Source organism: Mustela erminea, chromosome 18, assembly GCF_009829155.1.
Source record: "Mustela erminea isolate mMusErm1 chromosome 18, mMusErm1.Pri, whole genome shotgun sequence".
NCBI classification, from domain to species: domain Eukaryota; kingdom Metazoa; phylum Chordata; class Mammalia; order Carnivora; family Mustelidae; genus Mustela; species Mustela erminea.
The window spans coordinates 43,410,843-43,428,997 of NC_045631.1; the positions used below are offsets into that span (position 1 = coordinate 43,410,843).

At 61.2% G+C, this 18,155-nt stretch overlaps 2 protein-coding genes across 7 annotated transcripts; one reads left to right on the forward strand and one right to left on the reverse strand.

Moving 5' to 3' along the window:
- Positions 1-1,000: 1,000 nt before the first annotated feature.
- On the reverse strand, positions 1,001-17,006 carry UBTF (upstream binding transcription factor). 6 transcript variants are annotated; one of them, XM_032320573.1, is made up of 21 exons: positions 16,670-17,006; positions 13,574-13,712; positions 11,995-12,170; positions 11,369-11,452; positions 11,116-11,271; positions 8,596-8,660; positions 8,192-8,312; positions 7,723-7,833; positions 7,245-7,378; positions 6,932-7,073; positions 6,638-6,679; positions 6,377-6,490; positions 6,124-6,279; positions 5,637-5,792; positions 5,424-5,534; positions 4,924-5,012; positions 4,632-4,821; positions 3,804-3,851; positions 3,626-3,697; positions 3,387-3,530; positions 1,001-3,310 (listed from the first exon to the last, which is right to left on the reverse strand). In XM_032320573.1, exons 2-21 carry the CDS (start codon positions 13,629-13,631, stop codon positions 3,185-3,187), a joined length of 2,295 nt encoding a protein of 764 aa, XP_032176464.1. In that variant the 5' UTR covers positions 13,632-13,712; positions 16,670-17,006; the 3' UTR covers positions 1,001-3,184. The 6 variants fall into 6 exon arrangements, with proteins under 6 accessions (XP_032176464.1, XP_032176462.1, XP_032176461.1 ...); XM_032320571.1 differs by lacking the exon at positions 16,670-17,006 and adding an exon at positions 16,204-16,406; XM_032320570.1 differs by lacking the exon at positions 16,670-17,006 and adding an exon at positions 14,856-14,961.
- Positions 14,037-16,345, forward strand: LOC116576935 (basic salivary proline-rich protein 2-like). Its single transcript, XM_032319489.1, has 3 exons — positions 14,037-15,002; positions 15,106-15,265; positions 16,119-16,345. Exons 1-3 carry the CDS (start codon positions 14,037-14,039, stop codon positions 16,343-16,345), a joined length of 1,353 nt encoding a protein of 450 aa, XP_032175380.1.
- Positions 17,007-18,155: the final 1,149 nt, after the last annotated feature.

Here is an 18,155-nt window from a genome sequence, read left to right on the forward strand (position 1 = left end):
GGTTTAGAAGAGCAGCCTCTGTAGAGAACCCCTTTTGGATTGGTTACCTATGGGTCATAACTGGAGGTTCCTAAGGCGACGACACCTCGGATAGAATGAGGAGGAGCCAATGCCAGCGGAATAGACCAAAGATGTCAAAAGATGGACAGGTGTCCACTGGATAGAATGATGCATGTGCTGGTGAATTTAGAGTCACCCCAGGAGAGTGGTGAGTAGGAGGTGAGGAAATGGGAGATCATGAAGGGCAGTGAGCTTTCTAGCAATTTGGCCAAGAACACCAGGGTGTGGGGCCAAGGGAGAGCTCTTGGATGGGGCCTAGGTCTCGGGCCCCGTGGTTCCAGGAACCAGGCCAAAACTTGTGCAGGGAAGGCTATCTTCCTTTACCTTGGAGGGCGAGTCATCTTGGCCCAGCCCACTTCCCATAAGGGCCCTGGGTGGAGTTGGGAAAGTCACCTCTAACCCGGGGAGAGGCTGAGGGCTCAAGATGGGAGGGCCCAGTGATAAGTCGTTATACGACCAGGGCGAGCCCCTGACCCTAATAGTTCATTGCCCCCGATTTCCCAAAACAGTGCACGCAGGAAGAAAATAAGTTATCAGTTCCCCAAATTCTGTCTTTGGTGGTCTGACAACTGACGGTGAACAAACGGAACCGGAGCAGCGGCAAGAGCACAGAGTGATGTGCAGGTGGGCTGCCTGTGGAATCTTTAGGAAGAGAAGGTTCTAGAGAGAAGGAGCAGACAAGCTGGTATCAAGTCTTTCCCCACAGGTGCCTGGGTGGCTCTGTGGGTTAAGCATCTGCCTTCTGCTCAGGCCATGAGCCCAGGGTTCTGGGATCCACATCCCACATGGGGCTCCCTGCTCAGCTGGAAGCCTGCTTCTCCCTCTCCCTCTGCCTGTGTTCCCTCTCTCGCTGTGTCTGTCAAATAAAGTCTTTCCCTGTTGAACCTGGTGCATCCCTCCTGCACCCCGCCCTTCATTGATTCCAGTGACCAGACAGCAGTCAAACCTTTGTTTTTCACTTTATTGTACAAAAAGAGGGGAAACAAAACTTCTACAGTTGGCCTTAAGCTTAGGCAGACACCTCTAAGACACTCCCTCCCACCTCCCATGATACAAATTCAAGTTGTGGTTGTTGTTGAAACCTACAAAAACACTCCTTAAATATTAGAAAAAAAGGGGAGAGAGTGGGGCGGGGTCCTCCCACTCCAACCATCTCATCCCAGTGCCAAAATGCACTCAGAGTGACCTCTTACAGCACCAACATCCCCATCCCCACAGCCCTGTTCGTACTGTAAGAATTTTCAATTTTTAAAACGGGGGGGGGGGAAGGGCCCCATTCAAAGTTGTTTTTAAATGAAAACACATTCCACTAAAACACAACAGTGTAGGGGCATTCAAACAGGAAAATGGGGTTCTTTGCAGGGGCTCTTGGGAAGAAATAGAACCTAGGAACCCCTGTATGAGGGACAAAGGAAGGGGAGCAGGAGTGGGGAGTATTTTCCCCCAATGCCCCCACCCCCAGCACCACGTCCAAGGCAAAGCAGACGGCTTTCCTTTGGGAGTGGGACTCATCTTTCTCATCCCACCTCCCCGGTGGAATGCCCACTCTTCCCCCACACCTTGGCTTTCATTCAGAGGGGAAGGTGGAAAAGCACAAAGCCCCAACTAAATGGGTCATTGACATGATTGTAAGGAGAAAAAAAAAATGCCAAAACTTAATCAAAAATTAAAAATTTCAATCCACAGAGATAAGGTGGCTTGGCTTATTAAGGGTCTAAGGAATCAGGGTACCAGAAATTTTGAGATGGCCAGGAAGGGTTAGAGGGACTACTGCAAAAGCAGCCTTTGCAGACCCCTTCCCCAACTGGGGGTTTGGAGGGGCAGGGAGGGGAGCAGACCTGAGAAATCAAAGGGAATGGGGGGCGGAGGGGGAGCTGGAGGATATAGGGAAAGGCAGGAGGGGTATATGTTAAGAGCTTTCAATATACTTCTTGAAGCCCAGTTTCTGAGCCTAAGGGGGCCAGGCAACCTCTCAAATGAACTGGGAAGGCCTTTTCCCACTAAATAAAAGGCTCTGAGGATCACCTAGTCTGTCCCCCTCCCAATGCCCCGCCCGAGCCCAGTGGCGGCTCAGTCACGTGGCCCTGGCAGAGGGAAGCAGCTACAGGAAGCAGGAGAGTGGCTTCGGTACCCGCCCCCCCCCCCCCCCATCGAATCAGAGATTAGGCAAAGCAGAGAATGTGGAGAGAGGGGCTGCCCTAGCCTGTTCCCACCAGGATCAGTGTCTTCCTGGCCCTCACCAACCCACTCACCAGATTGACAGACTGAGGTGGACTCCCCCTTCTCTTACACACATGCATACACACGCACGCGCACACACACGCCTTTGCACACATCCACAGGTGCACCCATGCTATGTACAGGCGACACACACGCGCACACGCTTTTCCATTCGTGTCAAGACCGTTTTAAAAAAAGTCCCAAACCTACCCCCTAAGCCCTCCCTCTCCCAGAAATGACAACAGAGACTGCAGCCGAGATCGGTAGGAAACGTCTCGTTGACAGCTCAGAGCTTAAAAAAAAAAATATATACACATATATAAAAAACACTTCTGCCCCCTCCCCCCATGAGTGGGTATGGGCAGCTCCTTCCTGCAGAGGGCAGGGGAGAGGGTTAGGGGGCGGCGCCTATTTTCTGAGGCTCCTGCCCTCCTCTCCCCGCGTTCCCTGCCTCCAGTTCCAACGCAGGGGTCCAGTCGGCAAGCCCCTCTGGGAAGGGAGGGGTCTTCCCCGAGCTTCTACCCTCCCATGGGTTGGGCTGCAGGTATGGAGGGCCTCACCGGACTCTTTGGGACCCCCCACCCCACTCCCAGGTCCATTGTCCATGACGGAACCGCAAGTGCAGAAGAGGCGTGGGCCGGGCCGGTCCAGTGGTGGCTCAGTCTGATGGTTGCGCTCCCTGGAGGGCCCCCCCACCAGGGCCGATGTCTCTGAGGCTGCAGAGTCCTGGCCTGGGCTCCTCCAGCCCCTCCCCCACCAAATTTAAAAAAAAAAAAAAAAAGAAAGGAAAGAAAGAAAAAGAAAAAGAAAAAGAAAGTGGGGGAGGCCACGGGGCAGGGGACAGAACATGGGGGAGAAACAAAGGTGGTCAGTTGGGGAGGGGAGCCCTGGGTGGGACCGGGCCTCAGTTGGAGTCAGAGTCCGAGGAGTCCCCCGAGGAGGAAGAGCTGGAGCTGCTGCCCTCAGACTCATTGTCCTCGTCCTCATCGTCATCCTCATCGTCGTCCTCGTCCTCGTCATCCTCCTCATTCTGGGGGGCAAGGAATGCGGTGACCACGGGCCAAGCCTGGCAAGCCCCCCTCCCCCACCGCGCCCCGCCGCCTGACCTCATCTCCGTCCTCGCTCTCATCCTCACTGCTCGACTCAGAGGAGTCCCCCCCGTCCTCTGAGGAGTCCCCGTTCTCGTCGTCCTCCTCCTCTTCATCCTCGTCCTCGTCCTCCTCATCCTCTTCATCATCCTCCTCGGACTCCTGGGAGGGGCGGAGGCACATCAGGGGTCGTCCCTGCCACACCCCCCTCTGGGCACCAGGGACACCCCCAGCCCCACCCGGGAGGAGCTCCTTACCGACTTGGACTGCAAGGCAGTCCGGCTGGACTTGGGGTTCGGGCCTCGCAGCTTGGTCATGCTCTTACGTTTCTGCAGGCAAGGACAGCGATGCAGACAAAGGAACAGCCGTGAGTGCCAGACAACGGCCCGCTCCAAACCCTCCCTGTCCCCGGCACGGCCCCGCTCCCAGACTCACATTGGAGATGTACTCTTTATAGGCCGCACGGTCCTGGGGAGACAGACTCTGCGGGAGACAAGAGAAGAAGGTCAAGGTTGGAACACCACCTGCACTGACCGAGTATGTGGCTGAGTGCCAGGCAGGGGGCTAAGCCCTCATATACCATTACCCTGCTCTACCCCTGCTGCTCTCCCCATACACACAGACCCCCCCACCCAGATCCAAGCACACAGCTTCAGTGCTACTGCTGGAGATGCCCCGAGTCCTTCTCAAAGCTACCCCGTCCCAGGACTATCGGTTTTCATGTCCCTCCTGTTGTTTTACCCAAGTGGAGCTTCCAGAGTTAGTCCTTCCTCAGCTCAGAGCAGCCCCCCACAACGACCACCATAACCTCGCATCATCACTCCTGCTCCCGAGAGGGCTCCATAGCCTGGAGCCCCAGAGAAGGGGCTCCAGGGCTCCCCAAATCTCTGGGCACTTAAATCCCACGCTCTCCCAGGGTCCCCGGCTGGATAGTTGGGGGCAGACACAGGTGACTCTCCCCATGTTACAGATCTGACTGCTCAATCAAGGTGCAGAAGGGGAGCAGCGCAGAGCCTTGGGGCCAAACTAGAGCCTGGGAGAGGTCCTCTGGCTCCAGCTGGAGGGAGGAAAAGGCAGTATGATTTGGATTATTCTACTTAGTAGCAGTGTGACCTTGGATAAATTACTTAACCTCTCTGAACCTTGGTTTCTTCCCCCGATAGTAGTCGCTGCCCTACAGGACTGCTGGGATGCTGAACGAAATCATGAATGCAGACCAGCCAGACACCGCGGCCTTCTTCCAAGGGTCCCCAGCCCTCTCACCTTGACCCAGAGGTCCAGGTGTACTTTGTACTGCTTCTGCTGCTCCTCTGCCAACTTCTTGTAGTGCTCCTTCTGGCTCTGGGAGATGCGCTGCCAGCGGCTGCCGATCTCCACCATACGTTCTTTCAGCGGCAGGTGGTTCAGCTCCCCGTTGGACAGCAGCTCCTGGGAGAACTTCTGGTAACCGTTCCTAGGAGGTACCGCGGTGCAGGGAGGGTTAGGACGCCAAGACGGCCACCTGCTAGCCGTGACCCTCCCCTCGGCCAGCGTGGGTTGCGGCCCTCTGACTCACATGGGAGGCTTCTTCGGTTCTCCTTGGAACTTCATCTTCTTGGAGGAGTTCGCAGCGGCGGGGGGTGCCCGCATCTCACTCAGCTCTCTCTGCGGATACACCGGGAAGGGTCACGCGCACTCCACCCCACACCCAAAGTATTTCTACCTCCCGCCCCATGCCATCAGTGCCTGGGAAACAGAGGCACGGCTAGGGAGCAACGTCCTCACAGCTCACACCTGGGTCAGGCGCCACTGCTCGAAAGTGTTTGTCACAACCAGGCTCGTGTGACCGGTATCACCGCCCCCTCTACTGATGCGTGACTGAGGTTCAGAGAAGGAAGGTGGGAGGTTTGCTTAGGATCACACAACCAAGGCTGGGGCTCCTGGCTCCACGGCCCACCCGCTGAGGAAAGGGTACTCTGACCCCCAAAGCGGAGGGAGGTGGCCCAGGGTCCACTGAGCCTACCATGCCCGCCCTTCCCCCCGCCCTGTGCTGACCAGCTGAGCCCTTCTTCCCACCTCGTATCGCTTTTGGTCTTCGGCTGCCTTCTTAATCCACATCAGTTTCTCCTTCTTCTCCATGTTGTTCCAGGTCATCTCCATGGCTTTCAAGGCCTTCACCCGGTCATTCTGGAGACAAACAGGGGTGTCAGCTATGGGAGGGCTCATCTGGGGCTGGGGGCAGCAGCGGTAGGCAGACACCGGAACCACCCCTTTCAGGCTCCCTGCCACCTTGAAGCGGGCCAGGTAGTCCCCGATGACGCTCTGTTGCCAGATCTCCTCGGCTCTCTTGGGCGACTCTGGCAGCTTGCCCCGTTCCTCACGGTCCCCACCTGGCTTCCTCTCAGACTGGGCCTTCAGCGCTGCCTCCCGGGCCTTGTACTTGGCCTGCGGAGGGAGAGCAGGGACGTCAGCCTTCCCGCCGCCCCCAGGGGGCGCGCGTTCCCCATCCAGCTCTGGAAGGCTCTTGCCCCTGGGCCAGGGCAGGGCCCGCAGCTCCTTGGAGGAGGCGTGGGCTGGTGCAGAGGTCTCCAGCCTGGCCCGCCAACCAGCTCTGTTCCCCGGAGGAGCCCAGGCCCTCCTCAGAGAGCTTCCCGCCTTCCGGCCTGCTGAGCTCCCAGCCCTGGCGTCCTAGCCCAGGTACAACTGGGGCCCACACAGGCCAAGGCTGAGGCAGAGCAGCCAGACCCTGGGGGACAAAAGCAAGCAGGACCCCGACCTTCTTCTTCTCTGACAAGTCGTTCCACATGCGGGCCAGAAGGCGGGTCAGCTCGCTCTCCGAGAGCTCAGGCCGCTCCTCTTGAAGCTGCCGCCGCTTCTCTTCAGAGAAGATGAACATGGCTGACACCGGCCGCTTAGGCTTCTCCGAGCCGCCCTGGAGGTGGACAAAGGAGGTCGGGGGCCGTGGGGGTGATGGCGGGTAGCCCCACTTTCCCCCGCCTACCCCTCAGTCAGTCATGCCCCCTGCGTACCTTGCCCCCTTCCTGCGAGGGCTTCTTGGAGGCTGGGCTGGTGGCCTGCTTCTTGTTGATGCTCAGCATCTTCTCCTCCCCCAGGACCCGCTGCTGTTCCTCCTCAGGCAGGCTCTGGTCCAGAGACAAGGTGTGGCGTGGGGCTGTGCACCTGGCTGCCAGCTGGCTCCCCGGGGGGGGGGGGGATGGGAGGTGGTGGTCCAAAGGGCCTTAACCCCAAGGCCTCTGTCTGACCGATGCCCCGCCTACAGGAACACTCACCTCTAGGAAACGGAGCAGTTCCACCTCGTAATCTTTCTTTTTCTGGGAACACAAGGGGAGTCGGGGTCAGTCTGGGAACGAACCCGCTGATTCTCAAGGCACCATAACCCTCTACAAAACATCCAGGGCCTGGATGGTCCAGAGCCAAACCTCGCCCAGCACCGAGTCTGGAGCAGGGGCCCAAGATCCACCTGCCCGACCACTGATGGACCCCTCGCCGGGGCCAGATTTCAGGCTTCAAAGTCCCAAGGCCAGGCCTAAGCATCTCCAGGAGTCACCCTCCACACGGCTCACCTGGTCACACTTCTTGTGGTAGGCGTCCTTCTCCTTCTGGGACAGCAGCTTCCACTGCTGGCTGCAGAGCACCATGCGTTCTGTGCTGGGCACGTCCTTCATGTTGGCCATCAGCTCGGCGCAGTACAGGGAGTAGCTGTTCCTGTCAGAACCGGTAGGAAAGGAGACGCGATCCCCCCTGAGCCTCCTCCCTGAGGGACCAGGGCTTCCTCAACTCCAGAGCCCGGCCGAGGTCTTCTGCTGTCTGGACTCCCTCGATGCCCACTGGCCCACTCATCACCCCCCCACCCCCACCCGAGGGGGTGGCGCTTACGGAGGTGGCTTGGTGGGTCGCCCATCAAACTTGTCCTTGAGCTGGCGTTCGGCCTTGGTGAGGGTGGACTTGGTGATGCCCTCCTCACTGATGTTCAGCTCAGGGTGCTTCTGGATATAGTCACGCATAATCTCCTGCAGAGTGAGGTGGGGGGATGGAGGGCAACGGGGGGGTGGGGTTAGCAGGGGGGGTTGGGGCGGGGAGAGCCGCTGGGGAGGGGAGGCAGGGAGCAAAAGCTGGGGGGTGGCCGTGTGTCTGCTCCGTCACACGAGACATGGCGCCCTGCCCTGCCCTAGCCTGAGATCTCATGGTGGGGAGGGGGGCAGGGAAGGTAGGGGCAGAGGCAAGGGGCCCAGAAGGCCCCTCCCTCAACGGAGGGACAGGGAACGACTGCCTCCCGCAGAGTGCGGAGGCCGCAGAGTCAGAGGGCAGAGGCTCTTGAAGAGCCGGACGGGGAGGAGCGCAGCGGAAGCCTAACCTCGTACTCCTTCCGCTGCTCCAGGGCCTTATGAATCCATTTCAGCCTCTTTTTGTCCGAGAGCTGAGACCACTGCTTCCCCAGGGAGTCCTTCACCTCCTTCGTAGTGGCCTGCAAACCAAAAGCCGTCAGACACACACAGGCAGCCAGGGGAAGGGGAAGGGGAGGGGGGAGGGGGGCACAGAGGCCCCCGCCCCCTCAGGCCACAGGAGGTCACATGAGTGACCCCCACAGGCCAGGAGGGGAAAGTGGAGAGGCGGGGGTCCCGCCTAGGTGCAAGGGGACAGGCTCACGCACGCACGCACACACACACTCGCACGCCAGCTGGCCCAGGCCCTGTCCATGCAGCCCACCCCTGGGGAGGGGCCTCCTCTCCTGCTCCCCTGCACCATGCCCGGCCGACCTGGCGCGGCTCCCCCCTTGCCACCACCGTGCGCCCTCCATCCCTGCCCCCGGGCCGGACACTCACATCTGGCCGCACTTTGAGATACACCTTCTTCTCGTGGGTGTACCACAGCTGCTGGGGGGTTTTGGGCTTCTCAGGGATGTCCGACTTCTTGGCATTCTGGATTAGGTCAGGGTGATCCTCCCTAGCCAGGGCGTGGGGAGCAACAGTCAGTGGGTGCGGGAGACCCTGCCAGGGAGACCCCGGCTAGCTGCCCCACCCACCAAGGCTCCATGGCCTATCCATTGGGGCCTAGTAGGACAGTGGCTACCTGCTTATCCCTGCCCTTGAATATGACCCCGCTAGGGTCAACATGTGACCCGTCCATCTTCCACGCCTCAGAGAGCAAGCTCAAGGCTCTGGTCGGGGTTACCCTATCCTGCCACACCCAGTGCCCTGTGGCCCTCCTCTGGGCTCCACTGCCTTACCTGAACCGGGCCAGGTTTCGCTCGAACTCCTGTTTCTCTCTCTGGAAGTCCTGAATATACTTCATCTGGGGGAGGAGGGGACAGGGTCATCCACGACCCAAAGCCTGAGCTATAAAAGCCACTGAGCGCTCCTTGCTAGCTATTTTGCCTCCCAGTGGTGACGTGGACAGACACAGGGTGGCGTGAGCTGGCAGGGGATGGTGGCCTGCCTTCCAGTGGGTTGGGGAGACTCAACCATAGCCCAGACTGTCGGCTTAGAACCAGACAGTGGGAGCTACAGGGGTCTCCCAGGACACATCCTATGTCCTGGTCTCTCCTGCTAAGAGAGGGAGAGTCCCAGAAGCAGGACCAGGCCTCGCCCAGTCACACTGAGCAGGGACAGGGCTGGGACTCCCCCTGACCCTACCTCCCCCTCCCCCAACACCACAAACTCCCCACAATGAGTCAGGAGGAGGTGTGGGCCTTGCCCCTATTCTTCCCTCCTCCCGTGTCTGTGGCAGCCGGTACTGGTCTGCTGCCTCCAAGGCGGCCCACGAGGCCAGGGGCAGGCCGAGTCCTGCTTCCAAGGCCTGAGGGGAGACGGTGTTGAAGGCACCCAGAGCAAACCCTTACAACATTAATGATATTCTAAAAAATCGGTCCCTTGCATTTGGATTTCCTTCCAGAACACTGAGTGGTATCTTGTAGTACCTCAGGTGCCCCGGCTACTAACCTTCACATGCCTTCCCCATTCTAAACCCCCTCCCATCACCTTCTCCCTGGATCCTGGCTGGCAGACTCCTCCAGCCCTCCCCCCTCCCCACTGGCTCTCCTCTGCCTTCTCCTCCACCGCTTTCCGTAAGGCTGGCTTCCTTTCCCGCCATCAAGCAACTACCTCCCTGTCTTGTTCCTGCCTCTCCATTCCTCACTCTTCTTTCCTTTCCTTACCTACCTCCTGTCCTGGCTACCACTCAATGTCCAGGTCTCCTTTCTCCCTTTTTCCCTGAGTCACAAGAGTCAGCCTTGGAAGAGTCCAGGGGCTCACAGCAACTGAGCCCCAACCCCCGCCTCTCCCAGAAGAGGCACCAGGCACAGGGATAGCCTCACTTTCCTCTGTGGCTCCTGCCGAACACAGGGAGCAGAGCCCAGCCCACTCTGCCCCAGTCTCAGCCCTCCTCACACAGAACAGTGGCTCTTGGAACAAGAAGTCATTCACACACAGGGCTGGGCTTACCCTCCACACCTGAGACAAAGACCAGGTCCAGAGAAAAGGAACTTACCTTAGATCACGCACAGAACAACTCAGGGGTAGTCAGATCATCAGGCCCAAGCCTTGGGTCCCCCAGGCCAGTACCCTGTCCACTCTACCACATAGTGTCTTAGCCCTCCCCGGTCCTGCGACCCTGGGCCTCTGCCTCCCACACCCCGAGTGTCTGGGTGTCATGTACACAGTCTGCTCCACGACCTCCCCATCAGAGGGGCCAAGGAGAACTCTGCCACTTCCTACCCCCGCTGGGCCTGGGCAGCAGCAGTAGATAGCTGGTTGCACCCCGCCAAGCTGGCTCCTTTTTGGGTACAGAATTAAGGGGGGAGGTGAGCATACAGGCACAGGGCACAAACAAGGAAGGTAGGAGGCTACACGCTGGCTGTGTGTATCCTGATCTCTTCTTCCCGAAGATGTGCCTGCCTCTCCCTCCCCCTGCCCCTCCCTGACACCTCTCCCTGGCTTGCCTTGCGGCCCAGCACCCTTGCTGTTCATCTCCCCCACCCCACCCCGGCCCCATCTCGCTCAGGGCCCAGCGGCAGGCCCCTCCATGGCCTGGCTGCCAGCCGCGGGGAGGGTCCACTTGACTTCAAAGTGTGGGACGGGGTCCAACCCTGCCAGGGAAACCGGGGCAACCTCTGCTTAAGGTCAACGATCTCCAACAGCCTGGGACAGTGAGAGGCCACGAGGGATGCTAGTGCATCCTTGGGCAAACACGCGCATAGAGGAAGGAAGCCCACTTCACATGTGCGTGGGGCAGTGAGAAGTGCGCCTGATTCCTGCTCTGCTGTCACTGGCTGCGGGACCGGGGACACGAGTCCTTCCGGAGCCTCAGCTCCGTGCCCACAACTGGCAGAACCCCCTCTCCAGAGGTCCCCGAATGGGGATACTGACTGCATGCATCAGATGAGACCAAGGTTGGGTGGCGAGGGTGGGGGTGGGGTCGTCAGAGGGTGAACTGCTGGGCTGGCCTGACCGTGAGAACGTGAGCCCAGAAGCTGTGCTGTATGAGAACACTGTGGACAGTCTAGGGCGGGGAAGGGTGGTCTGAGTGCCTGCTACAGTCCCGGTTATTATGCCTTCCACAGTGCCAGTACCTGTGCCTGACTGTGCGGAGGAGGTCGAGTGTGGCTGCCCAAGGCCCTACGCTCTGCTCTGTGACCCACCCCACCCAATGTTGAGGCCCTCTGTCTAAGCCTCCCCGTCATGGCTGACCCACAATGCACCAGCTGCTCCCTGCCTCTTCCCTCCTCCCTGCCTCGCCCCCCTCCCCCCACCTTCTTCTTCTCCGGCAGCTCCTTGTATTTCTTGGACAGAATCTTGGTCAGGTCCAGGTTGCTCATCTCGGGGTGGAGCTTCGCGTACTTGGCCCGCTTCTCCATGAAGAAGCGGAAATAAGGGGTCAGGGGCTTCTTTGGGAAGTCCGGGTGTTTCTGGAAGGAGGGTCAAGGACATGGTGAAGGTCAGACAGGATCCCTTCTCTGGCCCATTCCTCTCCTGCAGGTCACGCTCTGCCTCCTGGAAACTCACCTTGAGTTTTTTGCCTTTGTAAGGATTTTTAACGTGTTCCTGAGCATCAAGGATCAATTCTGTCAACGTTCGGAACTTCCTCACCTGGAGGAAGAAGGGCGGTGAGTGCAAGGGGAAGTTCAGAAAGGGAAACACCACCCCAGAGTGTACCCCCCCTTTGCCAGTGGGTCTCCTCTAATTTCCACTAGACTGAATTTATCGAAGGGGGAGGGGCAGAGGGCAAAAGCCACAGCTCAGCCCCTGACACCCAGACGCTGGTCCATGCCTCCGGCAGAGGACCAGGCAGTCCGTACACACCAAAGGACAGCAACAAGGTGACCACCTGACCTCGATGTGTTGTCCATGCCAGCACCTCATTCATTCCCCAGAACAGCTCAGGCGACAGAAGCTCCAAGACGGTAAGTATTCAAGGCCACACAGCTAGAAAGTGGCAGAACTGAGAACTCTAGGCCAGTGCTGTCAACCGTGCCACCTCCCAAATGCACAAGGGCGACCACATGAGCACCTCGCCTGGTCTCTTTCCTTCCTGTTTATAGACTTCTGTTTCCTCTCCCCCACCAGGAAGGTTGAGGCAGGGGTTCACACAGATGTGTCAGGAAAGCGGTGGGGGGGGGGGTGTCAGTTACCTCATTAGAAATCTCCACCCATTTGAGCTTGCACATGTCTCCAGAAAAGTCTTTAAAGGCTACTTTTTCCCAGTCCATATGTGACTCTGTGGTTTTGAACTTGGAGCTATCATTGGATGGAAGGTTGTTCTTCATGCATTCCAGCAAAGTCAGCATGTCTTCCTGAGACCAGCGGTCTGGGGAGGGGTGAGAAAGGCAATCACGCCCAGCTCATGCTTTCCCCTCAACTGTTCCCCAGTTCTTAAGTGCTCAACCCTTCTTTCCCAGAGCATCCCAAATCCCTGTTTACCTCCGATCTGAAGGTAAAGACAAGACATGACCTACTCATAAAGGAAAACTGTGACCATAGGGATTAAAACAGGAAGTCCAGTCCAGACAGTATCATACCTAGAAAGCCAGACCTAAAGTCAAGTCTGGCTTCCTTCAAAACTATGATCATACGCCAGGTTGCCACATGCTACCGTTTATTGTAGAAGAGAGAAAAGAATGAAGTTACAGCGATTTGGGGCTTGGTGGGCAAACAGCTAACTTACTGGGAGAAGGGAGAGAAGCAGGGAGGCACAACACATCTAAATGTGATGCCAAGTTTAAGTTCTAGGGGGATCCCACAGATGTGCAAGGACTGAGGATGGAGTGTGGGCACTGAAGAGAACCCATGCAGACATTCCTCTCCAGCACAGCTGGATGCTAACATTAGAGACATGAATAATTTGAGGCAAGTAAGGAAAATGGAATGGAAATGGAAAAACCATACAGGGCTGGCAGGTGGGCAAGGCTCTCAGGGCCCTGGTTCCAGGGAGAAGAGAACCCCCAGAATTCTGGGCTGTCTTCTGGGTCTAACTCCCCATGGAGGCAAAAAAAAAAAAAGAAAAAGAAAAAAAAGGCGGGGGGTGGGGGGTGGGGGGTCCTGAACCAGCTATTTCCAGCCATTGAAAACACACCTCTAGTAGGCCTCTCTGGAAAGTAAGCTGGGAGAATAGATAGCCAAGGGCTAGGAGTCAAAAGGGCTCTTCATTTGCATTCGCATCTGGTAACCTGGGTCAGGGTTTCCACTGGGTGGGTCACATGGGACAATAATCCTCTCTCCTCTCAGTGTCCCACAGTCAGGGCCAGTTGATCAGCTTCATCCTACCCCCTGCCCCCATGCACAGGGAGTCCCCACTGCAAGGGTAGGGTCTAGTTATGGACATCCTATGGCTGGGAACCTCAGACCACCAAAATATCCTCTCCCTCCACCTGCCTCACCAAAAACCTTGTCCTCTGAATAACAATAAAACACCTGGAAAGCCTTTCTCCCCCTTCCCCCACATTCCTCATCCTTCCTCCCATTCCAGGACACAGGGTGAGAAAAGGGCACACTCTGGCCTGCACAGGCCTTCTTCTCCCTCTCTAAGCAGAAGAACGGAGTGTGAAAAATACAGTTTATAGCCTCGATGCCAAATAATTGGGGTTTGGCCAAACTTGACTCCTGAAACTCATCTCAATTCAGAGAATGCAGACTGTCTAACCCCTTTCCCAGGGGAGTGGGCCCTGCAGACAACCATGTGGGAGAAGAGGACGTAAGTTAAAGAGCTCCTACCTTGGCCTTTGGGGGCGGCCATTTCCAGGTCTGTGGGGCAGTCAGCTTCTCCGTTCATTCTTTAGCCGTCAAGCCACCTCCTCCAGCCACCTCGTTGGGTCGTGCTGGCCGGGCAACCCGCGGTCAAAACCACCTCACCCTTTAGGAGAGACACCAGTCCCCACTCAGGCGGGGATGCGAGGTGAGAGACTTTCTATTCCTCCCTCCCCCAAAGGGGAGGGGGGCACAAGTCCACACTCTCGCGGAGACCCTGCCAAGACCCTAGCAGACCTAATGGGTCGGTGGGTGTGGGAGTGCGCCCCCCACCCCGCGCGCCCCTGCAGTCTGGCTCCACCGCGTGCGCCCTCCCCTGCCCACGCGAGAGACTGCTCCCAGCTCCCGCGTGCAGCTAGCGCCCGCCCTCCGCCCTCCTTCCCCCACCCCGGCCAAAAAAAAAAAAAAAAAAAAAATCTCCTCCTCCTCTATGCGCCCGCCCCGGGGAGGCCCCAGGCTGGAGGGCGGGGGAGGAGGAAGGGCGGGTAAAGGGCGCGCGCGGCCGAGGAAGCGGGCACGCGCCGCAGTCTCCTCCTCCCGCCTCCCCCCGGCCGGTTCCCCCCGCCTCCGCAACCCGGCGGGGACCCGGACGCAGCGCAGCCGCCGCCGGGCCCGGAGCGCAGCGGCCGCACCGCCCCCGGGGACCGGATCCGGATTCCCGTCGCCCCCCCTTGCCGGGCTCCCGACGCCGTCCCCGCCCGCCCAGGCAGGCGAGCAGCCGGAGAGAAGCGGCCCAGCCTGCCCCCCGCCCCCGAGCCACCCACCCCGGCCAGAGGCGCCGCCACCGCCCAGACACCCCGACGCGCACGGAGGAGCCCGGCGCAGAGGCGCGACCACGGCGGGAACCGCCGCCTCCTCCCCCGAGCTTGCGGCCCAGCCCCGCCGGCGCCCCCGCCCCGGCCTCCGGGGAGCGGAGCCAAGGAGAGGGCGGGAGGACGGCGGCCGGGAGGCGGGGGCGCAGCGCTCACCGGCCCCGCCGCCCCCTCCGGCGGCCGGCGAGAACTGCGCCTGCCGGCTCGGAGAAGCGCGGGCTCCTCTGCCCGCGGCCAGGGCTCGGCTCGGGCCTCGCTTCCTGCCCTCCCCTCCCCCGGTTCTCGGCGTCCTCTCCAGTGCCCTGATATTCTTTCGTCCAGCCCCCTGCCTGGAGGGCGCCCCGGGTGCCCCCCGGTGTCTACAGCACCCGCGGCTCGCTCCCCGCCGCCCGGCCCCGGCCCCGACCCCGGCGCGCGTCCTCAGCCGCCTCGGTTACCCGGCGCAGCGCGGCCTCCGGGCTTCCCGCTCTGGCGGCTCCCTCCCCGGCTCTGAGCGGCGGCGCCCTCCCCCGCTCGGCCGGGCACAGCCGCAGCTCCCTCCCGCGGCGGCAGCGGCTCCTCCTCCGGGCGCGGCGGCGGCGGCGGCGCTGGGGCGGCGGCTGCTGCTGTGGCGGCGGCGGCTGTGGCTGCTGCTGCCTGCTGCTCCTCGCGGCGAAAAGCACAAAGCACAGCGCCCTCCGCCTGCAGGCAGCCCGCCCGCCGCCCGCCCGCCGGCCCCGGCCTCAGCTCGCACACCCCCCGCCGCCGCCGCAGCCTCCGCCGCCGGAGCGGGGAGGAGGAGGGAGAAGGGAGGAGGAGGAGCGGGAGGGGGGGCGGGAGAAGCGGGGCAGCGAGCGCGTCCTTCCCCGTAGAGCGCACACCGACCCCCGGGGAGCGAGCGCCAGCCCGCCCGCCTCGCCGGCTCCGCTCCCTCCCACAGCCTGCCCGGGCGGGCTCCGCGGGGGGCAGCTGGGAGGAGGGGCGGGAGCTGGGGGGACCCGGGCGGCCGAGGCGGAGGGAAGGAAGGAGGGGAGGGGGGTGGTGGTGGTAGTGGTGGTGTTGGTGGCGGCGGCGGCGGCTGCTGCTGCTGCTGCTGCCGCCGCCGCCGGGGAAGGGGGGGGCCGGGGCAGGGAGACACGCAGCCGCCCGGATGGCGGCGGGGCTCGGAGCCCGGGCGGGCGGGCGGGCGCCGAGAGCGACCTCGCCAGACCCGCGAGGGAACTAGCAAGCTCGGCCCGCGCTGGAGGGAGGGCGCGAGGCGCGGCCGCAGAGAGGGTGCCCGGAGGGCCCCCCGGCGGCCGGGGAGGCTGAGGGGTGCCGCAGCTCTGCTTCGGAGCTCTCCCCCAAGTCCTCCCAGCTCAGATTCGGACTTCCACAGCAGTCCTCACTCGCTCCCCTCTCCCGCCTCCTGGAGCGGGCGCTCCGCGCCCACCCTCTTCCCCGGAGCGTGGCCACCGGCTTGGGGCGCACGCACGCCCATCGCGGCGCCAAGCTTCGGCGCCTACCTCGCGGTCCCCTGCTACCGAACAGCACACACACGAAACTTAAAAAAAATTTTTTTTGTTTTTTACCCGTACAAAATGCCCTCCCTGCAAATTCAGGAAAAAAAAAAAATCAATCCTCTTTGCTCCTTACACCCCGGAAACAGCAAGGGGGCGATGGGCTTCGGCAGAGGAGCCGCGCTGGGAGCCGGTTCAATCCAGCCCGGCATGGCTCCCCAGGCCTGCCCGGGCGCATGGAGATCGGCGGCGCCGCCACTCGCGCAACCCCTCTCCCCCGAAATCCGCGGAACCCGGGCTCACTTACCGAGCGTGTGAATGGGAGCGCAGGCCAGGAGCACCTAGGGGTGCGGCGGGCCGAAGAGCGGAGCCGTAGCTCCGCCGCAGCCGACGCCGGGGCCGCGAGTCGCCAGACAAAGCCCGAGATGGCGAAGCGGAGCGACGGCTAATGGCGAGCCCCACGCGCCGCGCTCCGCCCGCCCCGCTCCGCCCGCCCGCCCGCCTCGGCGCAGCGCAGCGCCGCTCCGAGCGCTCGCCCGTCAGAGCCGCCTCGGCGCCGCCGCCTCCCGGGCCACCCCGGCCTCGCCTGGCCCCTCCGCCTCCTCCGGGCCACTCAGCCTCACCCCCTTCCCTCCCACCAGCGATGGGGGCTGCACGAAAATAAAAAAAGAAAAAGAAAAAAATGCTTTTCTTTCTTTTTTTGGGGGGGGTGTGGGGGGGCAGGGCGGGCGTGTTGAGACTTTTGGGGTTTTTTGCCCCCAGCTCGCACTCACCTGCGGAGCCGCCGGGAGGGCTGGGGGTGGGGGCGCGCGGGGCTGGAGCCGGCGAGCGCGGGTTGAAAGCTAGCCAAGCTCTGCAGCGCCCGACCCGGGCGTATACGCCGCCGCCAGTCCCCGCAGAGAAATCGTCCTCCTACCCCCGCCTCCATCGCTCTGCGTTTCTCTTCCAATCAGCCGGTCGCTTGGCGGCTCCTCCATTCTCCGGCCAAGCCCGCTGCCTAGAGCGAGCTCCACTCCTCCATCTGCTAGCCCGGCTCCTTGCTCCCCTGCCGGGGCCGGCGAAGCGACGTGGGGCCGGAGGGGGATTTGCGAGGGAACCTGCCTGCTTCCCGCTCCCATTGCTCCCTCCCCGCTGCCTCCTGCCTCCTGCTTCTCTCCTGCGTCTTTCCAACTCTCCCCTGTCGCCACTGGTGTGTGTCTGAGTGTGTGCGCGGCTTTTTTTTTTTTTTTTTTATTGCTCTTTGCTTTTGCAACCCTGAAGCCAAAGCGAGGGGGTGGGGGGATAAAGGGGGGGTGTTACAAAAAAAAAAAAAAAAAAGGCAAGAAAGAAGCTCTTAGATTTGCAACACATTGAAAAACCCGGGGAGCACCCCGCCTCGCCGGATCTCGGCTCCCCGCGAGGGCCTTCCGGGTTTTAGAGCGAGCCTCTCGTCGTTCTCAAAGCCCCTCACCTCCGCCGGGTTTAGGATCCGAGGTGTCCGAGCAAAAAGTTCTCCCCCTGGGCCGCAGCAAGGGGTGTCAGGGTGGGAATTAGGGGGATTTCTCTAGAAGCAGCAGCCTTCCCCACCCCCACCCTGGTTTCGGTAGTTCGGCCGGGGCTGGGTTGGAGAGCCTGATGCCGGTGGGTCTGCGCGAAGGGGCTTCTGGGGCGAAGTGGAGCCGGGAGACCGCGCTTCGCGCATCTCCCCCTCGGTCTCTGCCTCCTGTCCCCAGCCAGCTCCCCCTTTAATTTTTCCCCCCCCCTCTCCTTTAATCTAATTTCTTCCAACTCCACCTTTGTTGTTACCGGCGTCACGCCCGGACCAGCCAATCCCCGCCATGCAATCAGCTTGTCAAAAAGGCTTGGCCAGCCCTGGGAAAGCAGGCCGCGGGCGCTGCTCCCCCCACCCCCGCTTCTCCCCCCTGTGGCGGCGGGGAGCCGCGAGGGGAGCCTGGCACCCGGTCTCGCCGCCCGAGCCGCCGCGGGGCAGCCTTCGCGTAGGCCTCCGGCACTCCACCGTCCTGCGGGCCGGGGATCGAAAAGGCCTGCGCGGGGACCACCATCCACTCTTCCACTGCCATCGGCCGTGGTCGTCCGCCTCTGCCTCCGCTCCTCGGAGGAAGGGCTGTCAGGAACGCAGGGAGCCAGGAGACCGAAGAGCGGCGGCTTCCCACAGGCTCGCCCGCAGTCTGGGCAGTCGATCCTCCGGTAGCCCCACTGCTCCAGGCTCCGGGGGCTCCCCGGCGGCCAGTCTCCCACGCCGACGCTGCTGACTGCCCA